This window comes from Pituophis catenifer, unplaced genomic scaffold (assembly GCF_029215685.1).
Source record: "Pituophis catenifer annectens isolate HBS135680 unplaced genomic scaffold, rPitCat1.0.hap2 SCAF_4, whole genome shotgun sequence".
Classification (NCBI taxonomy): domain Eukaryota; kingdom Metazoa; phylum Chordata; class Lepidosauria; order Squamata; family Colubridae; genus Pituophis; species Pituophis catenifer.
In genome coordinates, this window is record NW_027256884.1 from 81258096 (window position 1) to 81280623 (window position 22528).

A 22528-nucleotide genomic window follows, 5' to 3' on the forward strand; every position below is an offset into this window, starting at 1 on the left:
TTATTTTTAGTATGAGTCAGTTTCTCCAGGTTAATATTCCTATGTTGAATACATAGACCTGTTGTCCAAAAGAAAGCTTAAACTTAAATTTTGGTTGTTTCTATATATCAACCTCATAACAGCATGAAATACATTGTCTATCTCTGTAGTTTTAAGATATTAAAAAGGTATATCTCACCATTTTGAAGATATTAAGTTACAGAATGTTTAACCAAAGAACTGACTGTATTGTCTTTCTGCATAGCATCTATTGGGAAGTAAAACAGAGTGAATGACAATTCTGATGCTTTCCAGGACCAATCCTCATTTGAGTGTTTGTAATGTTCGAAAGAAAATTAGTAGTTCAAAAGAAACTACTAATTAAAACTAAGTTTTATCAGTGGCATATCTAAAATATTTTTATTCATCTTGCCCTCTTTTCTAATGACAGATTATCAAATTATGAAAGTATCATGTCAGCCCATACTATAAACAAATTGATTAAACTGTATTAGTATTAGTGTTATTATTATAACAAGTAAGCAATTATATGACAAAATTTAAGTATCTTGTATGTAGACTGGCCCCCATCTTTTTGCCCTTCAAGCCGCTGGTGAAGATTTTAATAAGGCAATAACATTTTAATATATTTATTTTTATGATTGATTTAGCTTTGCATTTCTCGAGTTGTACAAATAAGGTGAATACTAATGCTGGGAATGAATAAATAAATCAACAATTGTATCAATAGAAAAAATATTTGTAGCTCAGGGTTGAACTGTGAAGTCCTTGGTGCTCTCTCAACTTGATGGTTTTCTTGAGGATATGTCATTACCAAACTAGATAACATCATCAGTGCTAGTAGGGAATGGGGTTTGTTGTCATTTTATGTATTAATGGCCACTAAGATATAAAATAACTGCAAATCCCACTCCCTACTAGCACTGATATTACCTAGTTTGGTAACAAAACATCTGCAAGTAAAACAACTAAGCTCAGAGCACCAAAGGCCCCACAAACAATTGTGGCCTGTCCATGTTTGGCTTTGACTGTAGTCTCCTTTGTCCTGCTCTAGGTGGATGCTGCAGTGACACCAGAGGAACGTCACCTTTCTAAGATGCAACAAAACGGCTACGAAAATCCAACCTACAAGTTCTTTGAACAAATGCAGAACTAGAACACCATAGCAACCTCATGAATTGGACAGCAAAGTGATTGCTTCACTGCCCATCGATGTTCAGCTGAAAGTAATATGGAAATAAGCAAACGAAACAATGTTTTATTATTTACTCATTATCGCCTTTTGACAGCTGTGCTGTAACACAAGTAGATGCCTGAACTTGAATTATAAAATCAGTAATGTACTTTCTTGACATTTCAGTCTTTACACTACATTAATGAATGTTTTTGTGTACTGTAAAGTTAGCTGTACTTAACTAGTGCATGAATAGATTATTTCTTGATTATTTATCATACAGCTCCTTTAGCCAGTTGTATATTATTCTTGTGATTTGTGATGAACAAAAAAAATCAAGTCCTAATTGAAATATACTTTAAGAATTGATGGGGGATGCTTTTTGTGTATGTGGGATTGAGCTGCTTCTCTTCGCCAAGTTTTCCTTTTTCTGCTTACTATGCATTTAAAGACAAAATGTTTTGGAATTTTTTTTTAGAAAGTATTCCAGATGAGTTATTTTCCTCTGCAGTTGCATTTTATTGTACAGATTGTTGCTTCTGCTGCACTAGTGATGTAGAAAATCATGGGAATACACATTTGTTTCTTTGTGCCTGTTTTATGTGCACACCTTTAGGCATTGAGGGAGTAAAGTTTTTTTGCCATGTATCTTTTCATCTAAAAAAGAAAGAAGGAAAAGAAAAAATATCATGCCTGTTAATCATGAGCACTTTTATACCAGGGCAGGGTGAAGGGGAAGGATAGGATAGGATGGGAGAAATGCCTGCTGGTTCAAAAAAATTATAGGGAACCTACAAATGTTTCTGCAGGATAATATACAGAATTGTTGCTTATGAATTGATAGCTTTCTATACTGTGTTACATAAATAAATTACAAATAAGACTTTCGGGCAAGAGTTTTACTTGGAGAAATTACCTTTTGGGAGGAATAATTTTAATAATGACCATCAAGTGGGAGGGTGGGGGGGGGAGTTAGGTTTTTTTTCTTCTGCGAAAAGACATGATTCATAGAATGTCTTCTTTAAATACAATAGATAAAACTAGCAGTGGGTGAGAGGGTGTTTGCCTTGGCATGCCTTCCCTCTAAAATGTCTTTTTTCAGTTTGTATAATAGTGTTTTAATGTAAATAAATACATTCCTGGAGGAGTTTTATTGTATTAGTGTGATTCTGTGATAACTATCCTATATTACTTGCTGGATTGTACACTTGGTTCCATGAAGAATGCTCAGGCATTTCCTGGTAAACACCAAATTGGGGAGGCTGAAGCTCACAAGCTCTCTTTAATGTAGTTATATCCGAGTGAGTTCAGTATGATTTACTTAAGTAATCATAAGTAAATGTACTGTTAAGATTACTGAAATCTTCTCAAATTTTCAAGGTTGATCATCTTCTGGTAACAAGGATATTTGTGGAAGCAGGGGATTAACTTTTCAAGAAACATACTTTAATTTTTGTAAATAACTGACAAAAGAGGCTGCTGCATTCCGGTATGCAGAAAAGGATGTAATTTTAGTCAAAAAACTCCTGGTTCACTGGACGAACATATCTTCTATGGTAATAATGGCACACAGATTTAGTAATCTTATGATATGCTCAGCCCCTGCTGCTTTACAGCCACCTATCCCTTGCCACTGAGCAATCCAGGAAAAAACTCCAAGAGCACTTTACCTAGCTTGCATCATCATGTTATTTTCTTCTGTATAGTCAGGAATATACAGAATTATAGATTTTGTTTTCCTTAAATGTAAATTTACACATACAAGTGCAGTTCTCAAGCTGCACAGCATCAGCATCAAAGGCAACTGAAAGAAACTAATTCAATTTGCAGCATTTGAGCTGAAATTAGTTAATTTGCTCACAATCGTAACTGGAATGAGCACTGCTGTTTTAGAAGGATGCATGTTAATTAAAAATTTTGATAACCTTTTGCTTCCAGTCTAGGAGTCTGATAATTAAGTATTCTGTTCCTGTTTCTTTATTAAATAAGCTACCTAACCATGCTTGACACCAGAGTAGGGGAGGGGGATTTATAGGATGACCTTTCTCCTAAAGTGCTTTGATTGTGATTAGAGCCTGTATTTGCAAAGATTCAGTACTTTCATTATTTCATATGAGTTGTCTATTCTGTATCTCTCAGTTCTATTACAATTACAAAAGACTGAACATATATTAATTTATATTTTCTATATATTGATTCTTCTATTGAAGCAGTGAAATATTAAGAGCTTTCTATTTGGATTAATACTAATCACTAAGTATACAAGGCGTGCAGTAAGAACATTTTATCATATTAATTAAAATGCATTTTACAAAAAAGCCTATTGTCAAACAAGGAATTGTTTTAAACACGTTTTTGTAAAAATATGTAAAAGCCATTTTTAGATCAAACAGTTTCATGTTTTCAATCTAGTGTATCTAGGGCATTTATTGTTTATAGAACAATACTGTTGTAAAATAAAGTTTCCAATTAAAATAATCATAAGAAAAATATTTCTGCTAGTTTTGAACTAATATAGATCAAGGGCCCAAATCTACTGATTATTGACAACAAATCTAAAGCAATCGGTATCATTGTTCCAGAATGTTTAGGGTGCAGACCTACAAAAACTATGAATAATTCATATTTGGACATATAACCAAAATTGCTGTGTAAAATTTTATTTTTTTACTTTTACTATATTGACAATTTTATGCACAAATATTTTAGCGTAAAAATAGAAAATAATTGTTTCATGTAAAATTACCAAAACATTCAACACAAAAGGAAATACATAATTTTAGAGCACATGTCCTTGAAGAGTAAAAATGTATGCAAACCCTCTATTTTACAAAATTTGGGAATATACGATCTATATTATTCTTCTGACAGCCACACAATGCCATTTCACATATAATATTCCATACCCTTGTACTGAAGACCTCAAATTAGTCACAGATTGTCCCTCACAAGAAATACAACAAAATATTTCTAACTTGTTTTATCCTGTCCGTGGTTCTGTTATAAGCAAGGCTTAACATACATCAGCACTATAAACTGGAACAAATGTAACAAGTGCAGCAAACTTCTAAAAGAAATACAATGAAAATGTAAAATTCTGGAAAAAAAAATCAATGTATATAAAAGAGAGGCTGTATGCCATGTTCCTTACTATGGCTTATTCTAGAATATGCATAGCTGAGAGAATATAATAGCATTAACTAATTTGTGATCAGAGTAATCTGAGTCAAAATGAACAGATTTATAAATATGAATGCATAATCTGAGCTACGTTGCTTGTTATGCAGTAACAATCCTAAATCTTATATTGGCATAGAAAGAGTGACACTTTTTTTTTGTTCTTACTAAAATGAAATATGAATTCTTGATAATATATTTCAAATGAACAATTCTTTATAATTATTGTACAGATTGGAGAAGAAAAAATAACAAAATATTAATAGAATTTAAACTATTTTGTATTCACTACACATCCGAGTGAATTGGATTTAACTGGCCACAAGATTACATGCTTTCTTTGCCCAAAATGATCCTTAAACACAATATATTCCTGTATATTTTTTTTAGTAACTTGAAAATGAGTAAATAAAACCATGAAGTATATCTTAGAAACTAGTGGGGCTGTTACAGTAACAGCATCTCTACGACTAGGATGCTTAGAACTAAGTCATATTGTATGATCATTGCTTATGGAAGCATGATATTCAACTAAGTGAATTGTTGATAAAGGATAAAGATTCTATTCAACTTGGCTATATTTTTGATTAAGTGAACCATAACTTTTAATGGCCTTAATTCATAATATTTATACCAAACTAACCAAGAGTAATAAATATATCCATGAATGTGTTTCCCAGTAAAAAATAATAAAACAGGTGCAAACAGTGCACTATTGTCAGCATTTCTGGATTTCAACTGGGTATAATTTTAAAAACTATTTTAAATTTACAGGACTATTGTTTTGTCAATATTTTTTTATTTCCAAAGCATTAAAACAAAGCTTGGAAACCAAGTAATTTAAAGAAAGTTTTTTTTTTTTGACACAGCTATTTATATAACTTTGAGAAATCAAACTCCATTCTTTAATTCTATTACTCAACAAGAAGGGGTTTCTTTCTGTGATTAACTTAAGTCTTCAGTTGAAAAACAATTACAGTGCAAGTATAAAAGCAGAAACAGCTGATATACTCTGCAGTGTAGATTAAACAAAGCAAATTTATTCTTTGGATGAGAGACAAATTTCAAGTTTTTAATTCCTACAATAAAAATGTGGAAATCCTTTTTGTGCCAGACATTAAGCTTAACAAAATTTCTCAAGATAGTTAAGCATTTTCCCCTCAAACACACATATTTATCTACAGATATCAAAATACTCATAATTGGCTTATTGGCATTAAATTTGGATTTCTCTTCAGCAGTTACCTTTTTTCTTGCTATGGGACAAAGAAATCACCTTTATATCAATGTTTTTCTTACAACCTGTCATGCTTAAAGTTATAATGAGGATAGCTAACAGAAACTGTTCTAATTTTAGAAATTTATTAACATAGCATCTGAAGAAGTGCAGAGACCAATTTTTTTTAAAAAAAATCTGACTGTTCTATATGTGAATGCTTTACTTTAAGCTCTGAAAAAAATAAGCAATGTAGCACAACATAATACCAACAGATCTTCAATTTCCTTATAATTCCCAAGCTCCTTGCTACAACCTGTATGTCTTCATATTGTAGAACCTGTGGAGTGCCATTAACATTCATGAAATAACATCTTTAAGTGAAAAAGGCCCTAATTTATGAGCGTTCCTTGTAGAAAATCATGCATCATATTGAATTGCCAATTAATAGATGCAGTTCTAATTTTAAAACCAGAAACTGCTAAGTGTAAAAGAATGTTGTCAAGCTTTTAGGTCCTAGTCCTCAGTTCTCTTTTTCTGTTTGCAGAGATGCTGTAGCCAATGCAACTGCTGTGACCGGTTGTGTAATCCCATGCAGTTGCATCTTTGCCAGTTTCTTTTGTTCACATTCTGTCACCAATCGATTCAGTTCAGCTGCACTGTACCCAATGAGAGTCTTCAAGTCACACACAAACTTGTATACAAACCTTTTGCCTTGTACTTTGCAGATCATGTCACCATCGTAGTAATACCTTCATTGAGGAAAGGAAATGCAACAAGAAGACAAATGGAAAGTAACTAAACCTGGCCCATTTTTTAAAATTTATAAAATTTGTCTTTTGCAATAAAATTGATTATCTTTTTTTCTGTGATTCCCTCAAAATCTGTGCCAATTCAGAAACTATAAAGCAGTGAGATGCAGGTGGCACAAAACATTGAGAAGCACACCCATATCATGTTAGATAATCTCCATTTCATTTAAATTTTAGCTTAACTTAAATTTTAGCTTTATAGCTGCCAGAACTATGATTTCCTGCATATTCAATATCACTATCGAATTATTAAATAATAAAACATACATTAAATCATACATTTGCATGATTCAAATAGCCTATGACGATATTTCTGTCCATCCTCATATGTACTGGCACCATGAAAGACTCCAGTGTTCAGACTGGAGAATATTTGTGAGAAACCGAATACAGTGGATGTATAAAATCTGATAAACCGGGGGGGGGGGGGGGGGGAGCCACTAAAGCATTTAGCACAACTAAATCCTTTAAGTTGGTAAAAAGAAAGATGGTTCCCAAACTCTATTTTTAAGAAATATGTGGCCCTTTCTGTAAACAACTTCCTTTGTCTTAACTGAGAGGGAAATCATGTCAGAGTCTTATTGAAGCAGCTTGTAAGCAAGTTTGCAGGCAAGTAAATAAATATTTGAAACAAACAAGCCATATATTAGGAGTATCTTTATAAGGAGCAACAGAATGTGAAGCTTTTTAGTTGAAAGAAATATAAAAGGATTTTCCAATATTAGGAAAATATTTTCCCATTGTCATATTGTAATTTGAAACTATAAATGATACCAATTGAAGATGGAAGATTGAAAACTCCACTGAAGATGAAAAGAAGTATTTTATTACAGAATACATTCTTTTAATGTAAGTTGTACCTATGTTAACATTTTTTATGTGGATACCTCTGCCTTCTGGAACCACTTTTCTCCCGAAATCCAAAAGGTTTTCCCACACTGTGTTGGGCTTTGAGAAAGCCTTTTTAAGGAGGCTGTATGGCAGGGTGGTTTATGATGTACCTTTTGATTTATAGTGTTTAACTGATTTTCTGTTTCCTCAACATGAGTATTAATCATTTCTCTATTCTTGTTTTTTTATTTTAATCTTAATTATTTATTTTTTAAGCTACTCCATTGACTAAAAAGGGCATCTTGAAGGACAGATCCACTATCAAGGCAAGAATCAGATGAACAAAACTTGAGCCCAACACAAGAAAGAAATTTGTGAAAACACTCACTCACTTCTCACAATTTTAATGAAGATAAAATAGAGAGGAAAAGTAGCAAAGAAAGCTTTGCTGAAAAGTCAGCTGCAACAAATTCCTCCTGTGCTTCAACCATTTTGATGTTAATTATTTAATTTTGAGAATTGAATCCAATATACATTTTTCTTTATTTTATACTGCTGCTTAGATTATAAGACTCTAATTGGATCCTATAAAGCTTTTATCGATCATGTCTATTGTTCTAGAACTTTCAGCTGAAAAGCAATGCAAGAATGCTATAAAATCAATCGAGTTTTTAACTTACCGTAAAGCACGACTGAGTTTTTCATAATTCATTGTAGGCTTATTTTTACGTTGTCCCCACTTTTGGGCAACTAGTTCTGGTTGATTTAGTTTAAACTCTCCTTCGTCACCGACCCATGAAATGCAATCTCGGGCATCTTTATCAGTCAGAAGCTCAAGCAAGAATTGCCATAACTGGATTTGACCATTGTTTCCTATTATGATTAATGTGCAAATATATATATATATATATTAAGTATTTCATCTGTTATAAAGTTAAGGCAAGCAGAATAAAATAGTAAAGATAAAATTTAGGTAACTGTATCTAGGTAATCCTTACTTACCAACCACAAGTGGAACTGGCAACTCTGTTGCTAAACAATGTAATCAGTGAAATGTCATGTGACCACTCCAAAATAACATGTGTTATGGCTGCAGTCACTAAGCAAATTACCTGTGGTCATTAAGCATGATACCACATGATTGCAATTGCTTCCTTCCAGCGTTCCCACTGACTTTGCTTGTTGGAAGCCAGCTGTGAAGGCTGGTGAATAGCATGAATATCAATCATGTCACTGTGGAACACTATGACCATCATAAAATATACTGGTTGCTAAGCAGACAAATCACAAATCTGTGGGGATGCGATGGTAACTACAACTTTGAGGACCAGTCACATATCTCCTTTTTTGCACCATCATAACTTTGAACAATTGCTGAAACAGCAGTCAGTAAGGAAGGACTATCTGTAATCTACTTAAAAAGAAGAAACTAATATAACAATAGAAAATCTTCATCAAAAATTAAGATCAACTAAAATGTCAATGAAGAGACTAAGCTTTTTACTTATTAAAATTCTACAAGTTAGAATTCAAGTATAAAATATGCCAAAATGTTTTTTACAATTTATATCAGCTTTCCATAGTTTGGATATGCTCCACAAGCTACAACTTACTTCTCCTGCATCACCATTGCTGAAAATCATAGGAATAGACAGATACATATTTGCAGATCAGGCAGGTTGAAGAAGATTTAACTCAATTAAAATATTTCTTAATTCAAAAGCTTAACATTTTAGTTAATTCTAATTAATACTATTTGTGAAGTCTTGCATTTCAATCTCAATTTACAAAATTACTTAACAAAAGTGTTTAGTGCTGCTTGTAACCATTCATGATTGTAACCAATGATGAAAGTTTATACATTTTAATAAAATTTGTTAGTTGGGAAGGTGCCATCAGATTCCTGATTAATGTGGCTCTCCTACATTTTCTATAGTAGAAAATTCTTGAAGAGACTTACACCAAACTTAAACATAAATTTAGTGAGAGATGATTAAACATCCTTGGGATTGAAATCTTCTGAAAGAGTTACTAACATTATTTTTTTAAAAAAATAATGGTAGTGAAACTATTTCAAATACTTTTTGAGGGGAAGCATTAAACTACAATAAAAAGTTCATAATTCATAAATAAATAATTCAGTCCTTCTGAAACAGATGCTTTCTCTTTATTGGAGAAAATATTTAATTTCTCAATGAAATATGGATGGAAAATTAAAATACAAGAGTAATAAAATATAAAGTGTGCCTTTATATAGTTTTATATTTCCAGAAATTGCACTTCATTTCTAGATTTTCACAAATGTCTGGCAACATAGGCATTTCCCTTTAACTTCAAAATCATTGTCTGTCTTTAGAATAATAATTAAAATAATTGCTTTAATAAAAAAAAATACCTGTTCTGTTACCAGGTGAACTTCTATCTTCCCCTGAAATCCTTGGAGCTCTTTGTACTTTTGCTGCCTTTGCACTACTATTAATTACTTTAATGGTGGTTGGAGTAGAAGGCTGAACTGAAGCTGGAATAATCTGCACAGCTAGAGAGGACAAAGCATCAGACAATAAATTTACAAATAACAAAACACATAAATTGCTATTTCCACCATAACAGAGACGACCTCTCAAGATACTAAATTTTTTTTTATGGGCAATGCATAATGTTCTGCTTAATATGATGTAATTAAAAAAGGAATATACAATGAATCAGCAACATAACTAATGTTTTATACTAGAGGCATTATTTCTTAACCCCTTTATCTGTAACCTGTACTCTACATGTAAACTAAAAATGGAATTTAAAGAGACAATTTTGAGAAAGTACAAAGTGGATTTTACGTCGGTTTAACTCCTGGTGACTCTGGGTCCTACTGAATCTCTATTACTGATGTTATTACTGGCCTGCCTGAAGTGAATGGGAGTTAGAGGCATTGTTTTGTAATGGTTCTGCTCCTGAGTAGGTAATTTCAGTTTATATTCATGGAGAAACAGAACTAAAGGCCTTACTAACTCCAATATGAGCTCTTAGCTTTTCCCAAAGTATATCCTATTTTCCCAACAACTCAGAGATTAATTCATTAGGTAAGCTTCTCTTCAACTGATCTGATGACAAATACTAGTGCTGTAACATCCAAGGTCAAATTAGAGATCTAAAGAAACGCCTGAACCTGTACTTGGAGGCTGTTGGTTCTGGATTTGGCAATAGGCTTAGAAAATATTCTTTGCAATTAAGTTATTTTTTGGGGGAGGGATATAAATTAAGTATTAATCAACTAGGTTTTCCAGCAGTAACATAATTTTAGTTCAAGTATAATTACATGAGTATATCTGCAGAATGGACTTTTCTCAGTAAAAAAATAATAATTTCAATTTAATTTAATTATAGATACTTTAAATTACAGATTTAACTTTATAAAAGTTGTTTTTGTTTTTATAGTTTAAGTCTCTAATTAAAGTATTTTTCTTTTGTAAGTATTCAAAGAATGACAACTTACGTTGATCAATAGTAACTGTTGCTATTTCTCCAGAGTGTTCCTGGCTAGCTAGTACATCTGCAATAGATAATAAAGACAAAATTTTGCTATTAAGAAAATGTTGTTGCAATTGATAAACAAGGAAAACAAAGGAAAATATAAAAAGGATGTGAGGATTTTATGTACAGTATTATAAACTGAAGATAGGACAAAATAGATTTTGTTTTGTTTGAAGCCAGAAGAATTCATTACATTATTGTGTTCTGGAAAACTGTTTCAGATCAGCCATGGTTTGGCAGGACTGAAACACCAATGCTTTAATTGTTCTGTGTTTTAGACAAAAAAAGAAAAAGAAAATTTAGATAGAGCAAACAGGGCAAGGTTGGGAAGCATTACTCCCTCTAACCCCCTCTAAAGCTCTCAGAATGGCAAATCTCACTAGTCTTCCTTCCCAACTTTTCCTTCCCTGTTTTCTCATGCAATATCCCAACACGCATATCCCACCATATCCCTGCCCCCTTATTTTCAGCACTTTTACTCATCATCTCAGCTACTACCATAGCTTCAGCCAAGGTGACAGCACAAGATATCCCAGTGCTCTACCTGCCCCTCCATCTTCCCAGCACCTTCCCATAGCTATTACTGCTGATACTCCATAATACATATTCTAAAAGCCTGATCATCCCCCAGTATCACAGTGCCTTTTCTTTTTCTTCAGCTGCTACTGATATCCCAGGAGAGTATATCCTACCAGCCAACTTTCCCATCAATTTTTTCACCCTTCCTCAACTTAACAGACTCTTTGGCTTTTTTCTTGATTCCACCATCACCACCACGGCTACCTGAATAAACTCCATTTTACTCAAGAACAAGGCAACCACTTCACTCTATCCATGGATCAAATAACCCAAAACCAGCTATTCTATATCTGGAACATTTTGTACATTTTACTATAAATATACACTGTAAACCTTTATATACCTATTACATTAATTACATTATAAATTCTATAAGACAATTTCAGTTCATACTTTTTCTTTAAATTCCCAGTCTTTTTCACCAGTTAACTTCTGCTATTGAAAATGCTTAATTATGGATGGATATGTTTTTGTTAAGAGGGAGAGATGTATTTATTTAACTTTGTATGGTTGAGAAAGTGGATATTAGCTAGATTCCCAATGTTATCTACCTGTCAAATAACATTTAGTCAGGTGACTAGCTTAATGTTTATTTAATACAGGACAGCCATCTTTATTTATTTATTTATTATTTATTATTCATATTTCTATGCCGCCCAACTCTCTGAGGACTCTGGGCGGCTTACAACAAAGACAATATGAATAATATACAATAAGAGACATTAAAAAACCCATACACACCGCTCATGGCCAGATTTTGCAAGTTCGCAGCGGCGAGATCAATGGCCCCAAGCCTGACGGAAAAGCCAGGTTTTCATCATTTTCCGGAAAGCCAGTAGAGTGGGAGTGGTCCGGGCCTCAGGAGGTAGCTGATTCCAGAGAGCCAGGGCAGCCACAGAGAAGGCCCTCCCCCGCGGACCCACCAGCCGACATTGTTTAGCTGATGGGACCCGGAGGAGGCCAACTCTGTGGGATCTTACCGGTCGCTGGGAACTATGCGGTAGAAGACGGTCTCAAAGATAGCCTGGCCCTAAGCCATATAGGGCTTTAAAGGTAATAACCAACACCTTGAATTGTGACCGGAGACCGATAGGAAGCCAGTGCAGCTCACGGAGGATTGGTGTAATGTGGGTGTACCTAGGTGCACCCACGACTGCTCGAGCGGCTGCATTCTGGACCAACTGTAGTCTCCAAACACTTTTCAAGGATAGCCCCATGTAGAGCACATTGCAATAATCCAACCGTGAGGTGACAAGGGCATGAGTAACTGTGAGAAGAGTCTCCTGATCCAGGTAGGGTCGCAATTGGTGTACAAGGCGAACCTATACAAAGGTCCCCTTGGCCACAGCTGCCAGGTGTTGCTCTAATCTCAGCTGTGGGTCAAGGAGGACATCTAAATTGTGAACCCGTTCTGAGGGGGACAGCTTCTCCCCCCCCCCGAGGGCTAAGGATGGACAATCGACATGGTCCTTGGGAGGCAATACCCACAGCCACTCGGTCTTGTCAACCCAGACAAGTCTGAGCCTGTTGACTCCCATCCAGACTCTCACAGCCTCCAGGCACTGGCACATCACATCCACTGCTTCACTGAAATGATGCGGGATGGACATATACAGCTGGGTATCATCGGCATACTACTGATATCCCACCCTGTATTGTCAGATGATCTCCCCCAGTGGTTTCATGTAGATGTTGAATAGAAGGGGAGAGAAGACCGAACCCTGAGCCACCCCACAAACGAGGGGCCTAGGGGTCGACCTCTGTCCTCCTATCAACACCGACTGAGACCGACCAGAGAGATAAGAGGAGAACCACCATAACACGGTGCCTCCCACTCCCAACTCCCTTAGTTGGCCTAGTAGGATACCATAGTCGATGGTGTCAAAAGCTGCTGAGAGGTCAAGTAGCACCACGATAGAGGAAGACCCTTGGTGGGGCAGCGGATTAAAGTGCTGTTAAGTAGCAATTAGTTGCCAGCTGCCTACAATTACTGCGAGTTCAAATCTCACCAAGCTCAAGGTTGATTCAGCCTTCCATCCTTCCGAGGTAGGTAAAATGACGACCCAGATTGTGGCGGCAATAAGCTGACTTTGTATAAAAAGAACACCGCTTAGGGGGAGCCAAAAGCCCTACTAAGCAGGTATATACAAAAGTATGAAGGCTATTGCTTAACGCATTGTAAGCTGTCCTGAGTCTCCGGAGGATCTGGACCCTTTTCAATCTGGCTTCAGACCTGGCTAAAGCACGGAAACTGCTTCGGCCGCGCTGATGGACGATCTCTGGCGAGCCCGGGCTCGCCAGAAATCGTCCATCAGCGCGGCTGAAGCAGTTTCCGTGCTTTAGCCAGGTCTGAAGCCAGATTGAAAAGGGTCCAGATAATCTGTTTCATCCAATGTTCGTAGGAGCTGAAGTGCCACCACTTCAGCTCCACTTTAGGCATCAGAGGCATGCATTCTCTGCAGAATAGCATTTGCCCGGATATCCAAACACAGCACACACACAATGACTTTTGGGAAGTCCTCACAAAAATGACTTTTTTACTAAGCCTTGAAAAGTGACACTCTATGATCTACTCCTTTTTGCAACAGCAGTTGTTTTATGCTTGGTGGATGTGAATGGATTAGATTCACAGATTCTGCCATTATATATTTGATTTTATGAACTGTGGTAGCTATTATTTTGTTGTAAAGCTTACTGTATGTTTTGAATTCAATTTACAATGGTGGATACTGCTGCTTAAAGTCAATTTCACCTGGAACAGCAAGCAAGCAAACAAACAAATACCGGTAAATAAAACATTGGGTATCCTTAGCATTATACAAAATTGTGCATTTTTATTTAATGTCTGCTTATTTTTCAAAGGTGGACTGAAATCTTTTTAAAATTGTATAAAATTGTTTTTGTAAAACTGCAAAGATAGAAATGGATTATAATTTCACATAGCCAAATAGCATTTAAATTCATATTTCATGCATACATTGTCTGAAAACTAGAATATCCACAATGTAAAACATTTATTTACTTTTTAAAAAGCACACTTGCTAAGAAAACACACATACATTTTCGAAGAAGTTCCAGATGGCTCCATAGGATTTCTCCCCGAGGGACTCTTTGGAAAAAATCTTCTTGGCTGAGGCTACACAGTTCTCTTCCTGGAATGCTAAGTGTATTGAGGTCAATGTCTGTCATGCTGAATTCCTTCATCACCCATACAACCCAATGCAGTACCTGATCAGTTGACCATTGTACTGGATCTAGGAAAATAGAAAGAATTCATTTTCCCAATGCTGAAATATGACATATTCTATATAATGTACATTCTGCAAAAATAATTAATCATAATCATCATAAAATTCCAGCAAAAAATAGTCATCAGCAGAAGCAACTGAAAATTAGTAGGCTCAAATCTAATATATCATTAATTAAAATTGCAATTTCTTTCAGAATCATTTGGAATTCATCACCTGAATCATCAGTTTTAGGAAAGAAAAACTTTATAACAAAATTGTGTGAGTGGTCCAGAACAGTGTGAGTCACAGAGAGGATGTACAGGGGAGGACACTTACCTAGCAACTTGCAATCTTCCCTGCTGGTTTCCCCACTAACTTTCTGGAGGAGTCAGCAGAAAAGTTTGCAAATGGTAATCAAGTGATTGCATAGGGCTTGGCAACCAGGTGTAAAAGCAATTTGCCAAGTGCCGAAATTGCGATCTCATGACTGCATGGGTGCTGCAACAGCCACAACTTTAAGGACCAGTTCTAAGTTTATATATTGAGTACCATCGTATCTTTAAATGGTCACTGAACAAATAGTCATGAGTCAAGGACTACCTGTAATGCTATCCATTATGTTTTCAACAAACATTGAAGCTGTTAGTAAATAAAATTCAGTATCATAATACATTCCCTCATTTACAAGTTCAGTTGTTGCATATCCATAGGCTATAAAAACTCATGTCTGTTGATAGTAACTGGATAGACAAAACAATGTTTGATTCCATCTATGGCAATTGCTATACAGTAATTAAGTTTCAATTTTAAATCTATAAACCACATAAAGCTAAACAGAAGTACTTGCAGTGGATGAAACAGGAAGATCAAAATGATATTCTACTAAATAATTTGTTTTAGAGTTACATGCAGAGCCAGAACATTCCAGCATTCCCCAGAATGTTCCACTCTTCTATCATAATGTACCAACCTAGACTTTGCAGGAGTGGTTGAATAATTTTACAGAAATAAATTTCCCATAACACAGATGGTTCATGATGTTTTAGACATGGTCTAAAATGGCATGTTCTAGAAAGTTTACTTCTAGATAACTACTAAACTCAGATGACCCTATCATCATATTTTGAGAAAATGAGATGTATGGAGCAATAGACTTTGTACACCCCTAATTCTTATCGTTTAATGATACAATGTCTTACCATAGGGTATTCCTAAGCGTTCTTGTTCTTTACGGTACCCTTCTAATGCTGCAGCCCATCGAGTTACTTGTTCTGATGTTTCATCAGATATAGTGGTAATATGTTTAGTTCCATCTAATGTTATTACTTGAGTTTCTTCAACAAGGTGTGCTTCAGTTTCAGTGTGATGGGCATCTGGATCAATCACTACCTCAACTGTTTCGACCGGTTTTACAATTTCAAGGATGTTTAACTTGGGATCCATTCCTATATACCGAAAAAGAAAGTGACTGTATATACAAACATAATATTTATAAATAATGAAATAGTATGCTACCTAAATGTAATATTAACATAATGAGCAGGATTATTACTTAAATTGCCTCTTCAAATGCAGTTTTTGTTTAAAAAATCATATCGGAAAAAAGTTATTAGCCTTTATTCTCTACAACGATAAATTTCATTTTTTAATGGTATATTATATGTGAAATATTCCTATATGAACTAATTAGCAGAGGATTTCATTTCAGTTTTTTCAAAGTTATATTGCATCTCTCATGAATCAAGAGAAGGGAAAGCAAGTGAGAGAAAAAGTAATGATGCCCCATGATACTTTCATAAACTGTCCATATCTATCCCAGCTCTCCATTATGAAACTTAGGAATTATTAGGAACTGGTGCCAAAAGTATTTTCCTGTTCCCTCTTCGCCACCTTATCCTTCTATTTATACCTTTTCACATTGAAAGCCTATAATAATCTATAATAATTTACCTTGCCTCGATATTACTTGGACACTAAGCTGCACAGTTCCATCTGTTTTCACACCTTGATCAAACAGACTACGGTCTGGATCCAGCTTGATAACAAAAGATTTAGAAAAATGTTGAAGTCAACAATTCATAACTATCAACGTGAACATTTCTTAAAAATTTCAAGAAGTATTGACTTTAGAAATACATGTAGTCTTCAACTTACAACCATTCATTTAGTGACTATTCAAAATTAAAGTGGTACTGAAAAAAGTGAGTTATGACCATTTTTACACTTACGACTGTTGCATGGTACATGATTAAAATTTAGATACTTGGCAACTGGTTCATATTTATGATGGTTGCGCTGTCCTGGGATTACGTAATCATATTTTAATGACCTTCTGACAAGCAAAATCAATGAGGAAGCCAGATTCACGTAGCAACTATATTACTAACTTAACAACTGCAGTGATTCACTTAACAACTGTGGTAAGAAAGGTTGTAAAATGGGACAAAATTTACTTAAATGTCTCACTCAGCTACAGAAATTTTGGGCTCAATTGCGGTTGTAAGTTGAGGACTATCTGTAAGATGTGAAACCATTATTATCCAATCACAAATAACAAAGCTATCAATTTTAAAGACATATGCACGTGGGCTACACATACACAAACTTACGCAACATTATATGGCAATATCACAAAAATCAGTATCATATTTAACATGTCAAAATCGTTGCAGATCAAAATAATTTCCTCCCTGCACCCCAGGATGGAATAATCTTTTGGAAGTTTGTTGAAAATAGCATTTATACTGCACAGTACTGTACTACTTATTCTCTATAAGCTAGATATTCCTTAAACAAAGACAGCTTTCTGCTCTCATTTAGATACCCAAAAGATGTGATTCATCTGAATAAATCAAAATTCTATTGGTTTTTTTCTGATGTATTTATAACCAAACAATGGCTTGTTTTGCATCCTGGAACAATCTGTTTTCACCATCCAAGCCAAAACTTTCCTCTACATGCACTACTATATTGCACAAACTTTAGTATTTTACATTTAAAGTAGGCTAGATTATTTGCTATAATTTAGCTTTCTCATATTCATACTTGACCTTATATTCTATTTTCCTAAATAAATATTAACTTTCCTTTAAATAATTCAAAAACTCTTATATAAAAGGTAGCAATTAGTTTGATAAATGTATCAGATGTGAGAGGGGAAACATAAGTAGAATGGTTAAAAAAAAAGTAACATGTTGTATAAAAGAAGTATACATGAACCTATGACTGGTCTATATTGGACTAAATCTATATTGATTTACTACTAAATCAAACTAGCTCTAAAACTGATGCTTATTTACAACTCTTTAACTATTTGTGCTTATACCTGTATATCTTGCAGACAGATTTCATGGGCTTCTAAGGAACATTGAAGTCTTGGTTCCAGTAGTTTCTTTAGGTTTCCAACTGGTTCATTGATATCAATAGCCTGACTTACAAATTCTGCAGTAGTGTAAGTCTGTTCAACAATGCTGAAATGAAAGAATTAAAAAAACAATCCACTGTATTTTAAACATTTTTTCTAGAATAGATTTTTAATTTGTTGACCTAAATCTGATTTGAACATTTTTTTAAAAGTTCAATATTGGACATTGACAAGAAGTACACGTAGATAATTCATATGTAAACACCTAAATCAATGTCACTTCCAATTATTAAATGATTGATGACATGAAGGTTACAGATGGATAGTTAATGAAACTATTTTATTTTGAATTCTGAAGTCCACTAAAGTAGGCATGAGACAAAAACCACAATAATTTATTTGAGTACCAGACCTAAATGGGGCTTTTTCATATAAAAATGCATTTTTAATTAATTGCAAAATTTTGGAATTTATGATAATTTGGGAGAGAGGGTGCAGTCTTTTGGCAAATCACCTAGAGATTTAGCATATCATTAAATGTTTCTGTTGTTTCTACACCCTATAAAGAATCTTCAAATGGATAAGGATGTGATTAAGGCAAGAACTATTTTTTTAAAAGTCACATAAGAAGGAACAAAAGAATTCTAAGAATTCTAAGTACATTACATACATCACAAAAATCAAAATGTTGGCAGATGATTAGCAGCAGTAATCCACAAAATTCTTGACTAGTATTTTAATACTAATAAAGAACTGAATCAAAGATCAAGTCAACTCTATGAAACTGCACTGACAACTATAAAACAATATTTTCCCTACCAATTAAATATTTCTATTAGTTATTTTGTAAGTAATATGTACTCTGGCTTTAAAGAAAGTCCTGTTCATGTTATATTTTTATTTCAATTTTATAAACTAACCCTAAAGTAATAAGGGATGAGGAAAATCATCTGTTGTTTCAATTTGTTGCAAGCATCAAAAGTTCTTTGAACAGTAATAATAAATTTATGCTTTCTATCCTTTATAAAAAACTCGTATATTTGCATCCTTAAAGTCAAGAAAAATATTATTTCCATATAATTGAAATGAAAACATTTTTTAAAATGGATTTAATCTTACTTTACTAATCAGAAAGACAACTATAAAAATAATCATGTATGCGGTCCCATGGAATCTTTCAATATACCTTTCTTCAGTGCACTCTTGTTTTTCAGTTCCATCAATTTCTATTTCTATTAGTTCTTCTGCTTCTCTTTTAGTCATGGTTGAAATATTTCAAGAGATAGCCTACAAATTCAAACACAAATACAAGTAGTCCACATGTGTTAAAATAAAAAATAAAAATGATTTTATGTAACATGCATTTTTACTATTTCATACAATCTGAAAAAAAAGATACAGTAGCATAAAGAATGCATGTTAGTTTGTTGACTACAAATATGAAGCAATAATGGTTAATAATAATAAATACTAGAATTAATAATAATTCTAGTATTCCTTTACAAATAAAAATGCTGCTTTAAGTTGTTGACAAGTGCTATATAAATACACTTGAGCATTTTTAAAGTACTTTTTTTGCCCTTCAAACTTGAAGTGCTGCACAGCCTTTGAAATCACTTAGACAGTAAACAAATCACTTGTGTTAAAATTGTTTAAATACACAATAATAACCTCATATATTCTGGATTTATTTTTAAGAAGACATTACAGCACTGGCTCCTTTAGAAATCTTGTACAGGTGTCCTCAAGTTATGATGAATGTTATAGCTTAAAAGAGTTACCGTATCTTTAGTCTGCATGCATTTGCCAATTAAAACATTCATTTTAAAAGGCTGGCCTATACCCTTCAACTTTAAAGACAAAATGGTGCTTTAGAACATTAAAGTACAGCATTGTCTGCAGTTGTTTAAACTAAATACATCTCTCCCTTGGATCTCATGGCAACTTTAGAGGGTGGCCAAGAAAAGGCATGGCAGAGAAGGGTTCCCATCACCCCACCAGCTTATTGCCTTCATTTTGGAAATATTGCAGTCCTATATTAATGCGATTTTACATTACTTTCCATTTCAAAATATTCAGCTTTGTCTTCCCCAATATGGAAAAAAAATAATTTCCAAGAATTCTAGCTACACAGCACCAGATATACAGCAAAGGCAGGTTAGAGAAACAAGAGCAGGCATTTGGAGAACTCAATTGGATATAACCAGGGAACTTTATAATCAGTCTACCAAATAGTGTAATATACACACCTCAGCTAGTCCTTACAAGAATTATAAACTTAAGAAATAACACCAGGCCTTTAATTTTTCTCCTATGGAAATCTTTCTCTTTTGAGCATCACAGGCTATGTTCACAACATGCTTACCACTACTTAATTTAGCCATGATTTACTGAATCAACCAAAAGATTCACAAAATACAGTGAGCCATAAAATTATCAATCTCTCTCAGTATACATAACATGCTGGCTAAAATATATCTGGCTAGTTTATGATTCAGTCTACTATGAGAACTCAACTATTTTAAGCCATGGGGCTGGTATTGTTTCACTACTAACATCTGGAAGATGCTCTTGGGAGCCTAATGAAATTGGAAGCTTTGGAGTTGAAAAGTTAAACATTTTAAATTAAAAACAAGGGGATGTTATTTTGCTCCTTACAATGAGGAATTCCATTGGTTGGTTAATTACTGTAGTCATGCTGATCAAGAAATAGTAAAAGAGCATAAAACTCAAAGCCAGACATTCTTTTTTCCCTCTATATCTATATCCTGCTTTACCTGGTATTTTTAAAGACAAATAAAACTAATAATTAATTGCCCCCAAACCAGTTCTTGGTCCTTTATTAAACTGAGGTTTTCCAAAAAAAAGAGTAACCCTACATACGCATGCAGTAAGAACTTACACAAAAAAGTAGTTTACAGGTAGTCCTGACTTATGACCACAATTGAGCCCAGAATTTATATTGCTAAGTGAGAAATTTGTTAAGTGAGTTTTACCCCCTTTTATGACTTTTCTTGCCACATTTGTTAAGTGAATCACTGCAGTTTATACATTAGTAACACGGTTGTTAAATGAATCTGGCTTCCCTATTGGCTTTACTTTGTCAGAAGACCAGAAAAGGAGATCATGTGACCTTAGGAGACACAACAACTGTCATAAATATGAACCAGTTGCCAAGCATCTAATGTAAATCATGTGACCATGGGGATGCTGCAATGGTCATAAGTGTGAAAAATGGTCATAAGTCACTTTTTTCTGTACACTAAATAAATTGTTGTAAGTCGAAGACTACCTGTATTTCTAGTGTGTGCCATCAAAATTACAAGTAACAACTGCACTGAAGAAACAATGTTGCGCGTTCCTTGTCTCCAAAACATAAGAAACTATAAATATAAACCCTTCTTTGTCATAATAATAAATACATTTCATTTATCCCTAGTTCTCGTTTTCAAAGCAGCCTTACTGCACTTTATAAACAGGATGTACCGTGCTGATATACTTACTTACAAGGTAACTTTTGCTACCAACTACGGCTATCCACCAGACGCCCCTTGTTCCTCACTGAAATAATTACACATCGATTTTGACAAAATATACGGCTGTAGCAGTTGAACGTAACTAAAATAAGCCGACAAGTCAAGACTAAGAAAACTGCGAAAGAAAACTGTACTGTTACTAATGTGGAGCGTTTCAAACACGGAGATGGCGAAAACGCGTTTAAAATTGAGGGAAGGAGGGAAAGGGGCTGCCGAAATAATTTTGAAATCTGTTGTCAGATACCCTCTCCGGGACACAACGTTGTCAGAAAAAAACAAAAACAAAAGCATGTATATCAACCTATCCCTGTGTGGAGACAAAAAAGGCGCCTGCCAAAGGGACTTGGCTTTCGGCGGGAGTCCCGAGGCCTTTTTTTCCAATGTCCAAAAGAGGAGACGAACAGGACGCAGGGATCCTTCCCGCCCCATGATTCGAGAGAAAGAAAAGGAAAAAAAAAAAAAAAGGCAAAAGCTTGCCAAGACGAAGAGGCACCAAGGGGGAAGAGGGGGAAAAAAACCCTTCCCCCGGTCCAGGCCTTCCTCCGTCACCCGCGGCGGCGCCTCCTTGTTGTTTGAACTCGAAACGGAAATGAGACTCGCGCCGCGCGGAGCAGAAACGGAAACAAAACACAAGAAGTGAGGAGGCCACGAGACCCCCCTCCCGCCCGGATACAGCGCGAGGCGCTTTCCTCTTCCCCCTCCCGCTCACTTTCCTCCGAGCCGCGAGTCCCGGAGTTCCCGCTTGAAGACTCACCAGCCGCCGCCGCCACCTCACGGTCTCCGTCACAAAAACAATCCAGCCCCGCTGCGACTGGAGCAGCGCCGCTGCTTTCTCTTTTCCGCCGTGGCAGCTACGTCGGTTCAACCAAGAAGCTCCTATTTTCCCTGACAGTCCTGGCGGCGAAGAGGAGAGGGTGGAGGGGGGAAACCCTTAGCGGACTCCCAACTCTGGCGGTCGGTCGGCTAGGCCTGCGTGCGGGGCCCTGGCGGGGGAAAAGCGCAGATACACGATTCCCCCCCACCCCCGCGCGCCAGGGCAAAAACTACGACTCCCAGCGCCCCTTGCGAGCTGGCCTGCTCT

The 22528-nt window shown here is 35.1% G+C and overlaps 2 protein-coding genes across 8 annotated transcripts in view; one reads left to right on the forward strand and one right to left on the reverse strand.

Moving 5' to 3' along the window:
- Positions 1–2323, forward strand: part of APP (amyloid beta precursor protein) — a 133452-nt gene extending 131129 nt beyond the window's left edge. For all 4 annotated transcript variants that reach the window (XM_070942641.1, XM_070942639.1, XM_070942638.1 and 1 more), the window contains one exon: positions 1055–2323. In XM_070942641.1, coding sequence (XP_070798742.1) covers positions 1055–1156 — 102 coding nt within the window. In that variant the 3' untranslated portion in view covers positions 1157–2323. The remainder of the gene's footprint in view (positions 1–1054) is intronic.
- GABPA (GA binding protein transcription factor subunit alpha) lies at positions 1765–22512 on the reverse strand. Of its 4 annotated transcripts, XM_070942645.1 has the most exons (11): positions 22202–22512; positions 19098–19198; positions 17873–18017; positions 16498–16582; positions 15747–15992; positions 14377–14571; positions 10701–10757; positions 9606–9746; positions 7891–8083; positions 6275–6319; positions 1765–1831 (listed from the first exon to the last, which is right to left on the reverse strand). In XM_070942645.1, exons 2-11 carry the CDS (start codon positions 19172–19174, stop codon positions 1828–1830), a joined length of 1188 nt encoding a protein of 395 aa, XP_070798746.1. In that variant the 5' UTR covers positions 19175–19198; positions 22202–22512; the 3' UTR covers positions 1765–1827. The 4 variants fall into 4 exon arrangements, with proteins under 4 accessions (XP_070798746.1, XP_070798747.1, XP_070798743.1 ...); XM_070942646.1 differs by lacking the exon at positions 6275–6319 and having other exon boundaries at positions 1766–1831; XM_070942642.1 differs by lacking the exon at positions 1765–1831 and having other exon boundaries at positions 3819–6319.
- Between the last annotated feature and the right edge of the window lie 16 nt (positions 22513–22528).